Raw genomic sequence first — 6,000 nt, 5'->3', positions numbered from 1 at the left:
GGAATTTAACAATCTTCATATGCAGTTATGGGCTCCTCAACAATATTATGTGGTATTTGTAATCTCAGCAGAGCAGCGGTATTTCTTATAAACTTAACTTTGATCAATATCTCTACAAGTCAATACTGTGCATTTTACTGTAATGCTCCTTTAATTTAAGCCACACTCTCTTCTGTCAAGGGCTTAGTCTCTATCTCCATCTAGTGGCCACATGATGATCCTAACGATGAGTTCCTGTTACTGTAGAGACACAGAGGAAGGGAACCTTTTGGCATCTGTTCTCCCTTTTTATTATTCTTGAATCAATAACAACGTTATAAATAACAGACACAATGTTAGAAATTCTATGAAAAGCAAGTTGATGAGAAAGAAAAGATTAAACAACATCACAAACACAGAACAAAGATCTCAACAGAAAACACAGGAATCAACATTTGGAATTTCTAAAAAGACGTCATAAGAATCAGAAATTGAAAAACCTAAATGCAATTTGCATTAAAGTGTCGCAGTCATACCAACTCTTTCGTTATCTGTCTGTTTTCCGTACAGTGTAGCTACATTTTACAGCACGGTTGGTTTCCACGATTTAAACCAAATAACACAGCTATGTTTAGGAATGATCCACCTGAGTTTAACTCAATTGTGATTCAGAAAGAAAAGACAACCCGACTAATAAACGTAGCTAGACCACACCCTGTTTCCTGAACTGTACATTTAAAGGTTTATCAGTTTAACTCGGTTCTCTCTGGTTTGTGTCCACTGTGCTCAAAACGTGTTCAACACTTCCAGTAGAGCGAATGATAAAACTCATTCCTCCTTTAAAAAAAAACTGAATGTCAACGCCAGCTACAGGCTGAAGTCACACAGAAGCCAAGGGGAGATATATTGTCAATGAAGGCTAAAACCCGTCATTTACAACTAGCAGTGGCTCAGGTTCCTTCAACGGGACTTTTAAAGTTGTTCTACCTTCAGAAAAAGTATTTCAGCATTTCAACAGCAGCAACATTCAAGCTCCTGGAAGTTCAGCTCTGACCGCAGAGGTAACAAAAACCAACACTAACCCAAACTTTGATTGTTTAAACATCCAAATGCTGTGAGATGCAGCTTCAGTACATTAACGTATGTCATAAAGAGGCACAACGCGAGCTGCCCTGTCCCAACAGGAGGACTTGTGGACTTGACATACAATGACAAGATTCTGTAATCATGGCCATATATGCTGACAATACAATGATGCTATGTGCTGTTCTTTTTTATTTATTTTTATAATAACTTCATGTGTACAGTCTATGGAGTGCTGGTTTTATACTACGGAGATGATGATTGATGATGTCATTCTGCATCTTAAAAATGTAAAGGACATAAAGCAGCATACACACAGAAATTCAGTTTGAAGCCCAACATTTTCTTTGTGAATGTCATCGGAAATGTTCTTATTTAAAGCAGTGAGGTTTTATATCAACAACCGTTGTGATCAAAGCTGCGCGTGAAGGCTTTATTTACAAGAACTTTAACAGGAAAACGTTAAAATAAATGCAGTTTTTTTGTTTTAAATCCCTTACAGCAACTCAACTCTGTTCAAAGACACAGGCCGGAAACTGTAATTATTAGCTGGAATAAAAAATAACACTTAAAAAAATTCAGAACTCCACTTGTAAAACTTTAAACACTGAAAGAAATGCATCACAACTGTATAAAATGACATTTGAAATCAATTTGTTTGAAATGCTTCAACGAAAAAAAAGAAGGCAGATTGACAAAATGGGGGCAAGTTCTAAGTGCAGTCAGTTACACCAGTTTGCCCTTCTTTCTTTTGCGTGATTGAATCCATCCTTTTATAGTCTGTTTTTATGTGCTCCTGTTTTTTGTTTTTCAAGTAATCCCAAGTCTCAGTGACATTATCCAAAGAACAATTCATTTCTCTCCATTTCCCAATTTGTTCCAGTTGTTCCTTACCTGTTCATCACTGAAGATCAGCGAGTAAAAAAAGTGCCAAAAATAGAAAGCTCAAACAAAACAAACTAGAGTAATCCAAGTTTGGCTCATGAGGATAGTTTGGAGTAGCTTGGTGGGGAAAACTTGCGTTTTAGGTATTTGATTATGTAGAGAGGAAGACAGCTGACCAACGTGATGGCGGACACCTTCCACAGGAAAGGCCAAGTTGTGATGAACGACAAGTCTGGGAGAGCAAAGAGAAGAAAAAACAGCTCAGGCGCACATGTCTTAGCACTGTGTTGTGATGCCACAGGAGAAAGGGCATTCAACCAAGTAATGAAAGAGTCAACGTCACTTGAGCACAAGAAGTAAAAGCAACATGAGCAGTCGAGATGCAGCTTAGAAAGTCAACATCAGATGCTGGTCTTGATGTGTTGAATCCAATCACAACATGTTGGGAGATTACGCAACAGTGAAATGACACAAACTGGAATGAAATGGACAAAATGATGACACAGTAAAACATCACTGGAACATACAGACATAACACACACATGCAGCAAGTTGCAGGAGGGAATGAGGCGGTTCATTTACAGGCTGCACACCTACCAAGGAAAGCTCCAAAGGACACCCTGCCTATGCCTGTTGCCAACATACAGAAGCAAAAGAAATGCAGCAGAAATAGAGAGTGCAGTAGACAAAGGTTAGCAGTGATCAAAGAAAAAAGAAAGGGACAAAGATAAAGAGAGAGAGAGAGACAGAGAGAGAGACAGAGGGGGGAAGAAATATAAACACAGAGCTGAACAACTGCACAACATGTGGGTGTCAGGTAGTGACAAATCAAAATCAACACAAAGCAGATGCAGTGAAGAAAGCTGTTGCCCCTTGAAGAGCTCGGTCCACTCAATACTGGACTTAACAAACCAAAAGTAAAGTTATCCTTCTTCTGTACTGAAAGCTCACTGGAAGAAAGCCAGAGCTACAGTACGGTCTACATAAAAGTAGATCTGAAACATTGAGTCCATTTATTCACTAATGGATCGACAGAAACATGTATTGGCAACTACCTTAATAATCGTTTAATCCTTCCTTTTTAAATGTGAGGATTTGCTGAACTCTGGGTTTTGAATGGATGGTTGGACAAAGCAAGCGATCTGAATACCTTCTCTTGGTTTCTGGGAAATAATAATGAGCATTTCTCTCTATTTTGTGACATTTTATAGAAAACGAATCAAAAGAATTTTAAAAACTTTTTTTTTCTAAAGAAAAACTCAACACAAGAATCAAGTTTTTATCATGCCCGGGCACATGAAAATATTCAAAACAAATTTCATAAATATGTTTTTGAATCAAATATTAAGCTATTCTTGCGGCTGTGAGGAATTCTAAGTAATGACAACCAAACCGTAGGCATGTCCACGCTACAAGCCTCAGATGGCCACAAACAGAAACGCCCCCTTCACACAAATGCTAGTAGCCAAGGATGACACGGAGGTTTTAAAAAAAAAAACATGATGGACTCTTCAGAAGAAGTAGTTATCTTCACTCAAGCTTCTATGCGGGAAAGCATAGCCATACTGAAAAATAAATACAGAGAGAGTTTTGTGGAGCTTATAGTCTTAATTAGCTTTGTAGCAAATAATTTGGCAATGGCTTGAATGTAACAGACAATCATTAATATCAATAATCCATATATAAGCAGGGGATAAAAAAATATACGTACCAAAGTACTCGTTGAGAAAAGCGAGCGAGGCCAGGTAGCAGCCTAAGCTGAAGAACTCGGCCACCACCATGAGCCAGTGCCAGGTGCGAATTGTCAACGCCACCATCAGCAGCTCCGTCAGGACGAGGGCTGTGAAGGAGATGGCGACCACGTGCACGAACTCCGACTCAAACAGCACCAGCGCGCCGTACATGAGGATGCCACCTGGTGGCGCCAAAGGAAACAAATCGTCACCAGACCGAGTGAGTTTACTTGTTTGAAGAGGTTGAAAAACGTGAAACCAGGATCAGTAAAAAGGGGGTTGTGTCTGTGTTTGAGGATTTCCTGCAGAACAATATTTCTTCATGTATTCTTTCTTTCTTTTTTTAACCTTTCTTAGGTCTGCGTCACAATCAGCTGACTGAGACGTTGAGTAAAGGATTAATGTGTCTGGAGACGAGGGGAAAAGATGCACAATGTGATCTAGTGTGTCTCTGTGTGATTAACATCTAGAAGAGTCCAGACACTCACTCATCTTTGGGCGCCTACTGTATCTTGATAGCCCTTCATTTTATCATAAAACAACACAAATTGAGCTTAATAGCCTATAACTGATCACATAATTGCTTTTTCATACAGTCCTCATGCAGCACATTCCAGCGAGTCACACTCTGTAATAAATTAGGCTAAATTGGTGCCTAATATTTCCCTTGGTCTTTATGTTTCTCTGTCTTGCCCCCCCCCCCCCCCCCCCCCCAGACCTGGTATTGCTCTTTAATTAAAAACCTGGAGCTGTCAGGAAGTCACGCTCGAGTAGGAACATAGATCTTTCTCACACGCTGCATGGCTTAGCGATTACAGAAATATCGATTTACTGGACAGACAAAAGCCTGCATGTAAAAGCGGACGACGGTTGGAAACCTTAGATACTGAGAAACTGACTGTCCCAGAGTTTGAAGGGGCCCGGGGACCCTGGTATTAAGACACAGTAGAAATTATGAAATGGTGGTTAAAGAGTTGCTTTGACAGTCTGCAGTACCAGACATCTGTCATGACACCAGTCATTCTGTATGCAGTGAAGAAAGCTGTTGCTCCTTGAAGAGCTCGGCGCACTCAATACTGGACTTAACAAACCAAAAGTAAAGTTATCCTTCTTCTCATAGGAAAGCTCATAGGAAGAAAGCCAGAGCTACAGTATGTGCTACATAAAAGTAGATCCGAAACAATAAGTCCATTTATTCATTTACCTAATGACAGAAACATGTACTGGCAACTATCTTAATAAACGTTTAATCATTCCTTCTTAAATGTGAGGATTTGCTGATTTAGTTTGTCACATGTGACAGTAAACTGAACCTCTCGGGTTTTAAATGGATGGTCGGACAAAGCAAGTAATCTGAATACCTTCTCTTGGCTTCAGGGAAATAACAATGAGCATTTCTCTCTATTTTTGAGACATTTTATAGAGAAAAGAAAATTGATAAATTAAAAAAAAAAAAACTCAAGATAAGACTCAAGATTTCATCAAGCTATGTATGTACACTGTATATTTATATAATATCTACGATATAACTTTGAGAATGAGTGTATGCACCTTACCTTGATACACGCTAATCAAAACCCAAATGAGGAAAGTCTTGAAAGATAAAGAACGGCCCTGAAAGAGAGAAACATCATCCATGAGAGCAACACACTATACGTTCACATTGTATGACCTGCTGAAAGTCGTTAGGGGAAGAAAATGACATTAAAGGAATTCATTTTGTCACACACATCTTTTAAAAAAGGGCTGTGTACCTTGGTGAGGTCTTTATAAAGCTCTGGGTAGAGAAGAGCCATCTCTGGCTTCACATCTTGGTCCAGAACCAAGGAGAACACAGGAAACATGGTGTACATGGTGGCATACCTGCACAGAACCAAGTGGCTTAGAGGATTACATTATCAGATAAATCCAACACATTTGTGCTGTGTTGCTGTTGGGATTTTAGCCATTGTTAGCCTTTTAATATCTCTGTCCAAAGACTGTAGTATTTAAGTAATTAATCACTTTATGATGCTAAACAGGCAACTTAGAGAATTTATAAAACAGTAAGTCCTCAATTCATTTTACCACATAAAGACATTTGGAGAAGGTACGTACCCAACCATGAGGAAACCCTGGTACAAGGGCACAGAGGCAAAATAAAATACTGAGGAGAAGACTGCCTGAGGATACAAAACAAAAATAATGTCATAAAGTTAGTTATTTAGAAATATCATTGTCCACATTGTGAAAAGCTGTCTTTGGTTTCAGCACCCAGCTTTGAAAGTCACTTAAAAAAAAATAAAAAAAATAAAAAAATAAAAAAAAATCACAAAATGTT

The 6,000-nt window shown here is 38.8% G+C and overlaps 1 protein-coding gene across 1 annotated transcript in view; it reads right to left on the bottom strand.

Moving 5' to 3' along the window:
• Positions 1 to 274: 274 nt before the first annotated feature.
• Positions 275 to 6,000, bottom strand: part of atp9b (ATPase phospholipid transporting 9B) — a 42,001-nt gene continuing 36,275 nt past the window's right edge. The window contains 6 exon segments of the mRNA XM_032535217.1: positions 275 to 2,179; positions 2,545 to 2,577; positions 3,659 to 3,862; positions 5,237 to 5,294; positions 5,435 to 5,543; positions 5,778 to 5,842. Of these exon segments, the coding sequence (XP_032391108.1) occupies positions 2,043 to 2,179; positions 2,545 to 2,577; positions 3,659 to 3,862; positions 5,237 to 5,294; positions 5,435 to 5,543; positions 5,778 to 5,842 (606 nt within the window). The 3' untranslated portion in view covers positions 275 to 2,042.

The sequence above is a fragment of the Etheostoma spectabile genome, chromosome 14, assembly GCF_008692095.1.
Source record: "Etheostoma spectabile isolate EspeVRDwgs_2016 chromosome 14, UIUC_Espe_1.0, whole genome shotgun sequence".
NCBI classification, from domain to species: Eukaryota; Metazoa; Chordata; class Actinopteri; order Perciformes; family Percidae; genus Etheostoma; species Etheostoma spectabile.
Note: the sequence above shows the minus strand (reverse complement) of the source record. Positions and strands in the feature narration are given on the sequence as shown.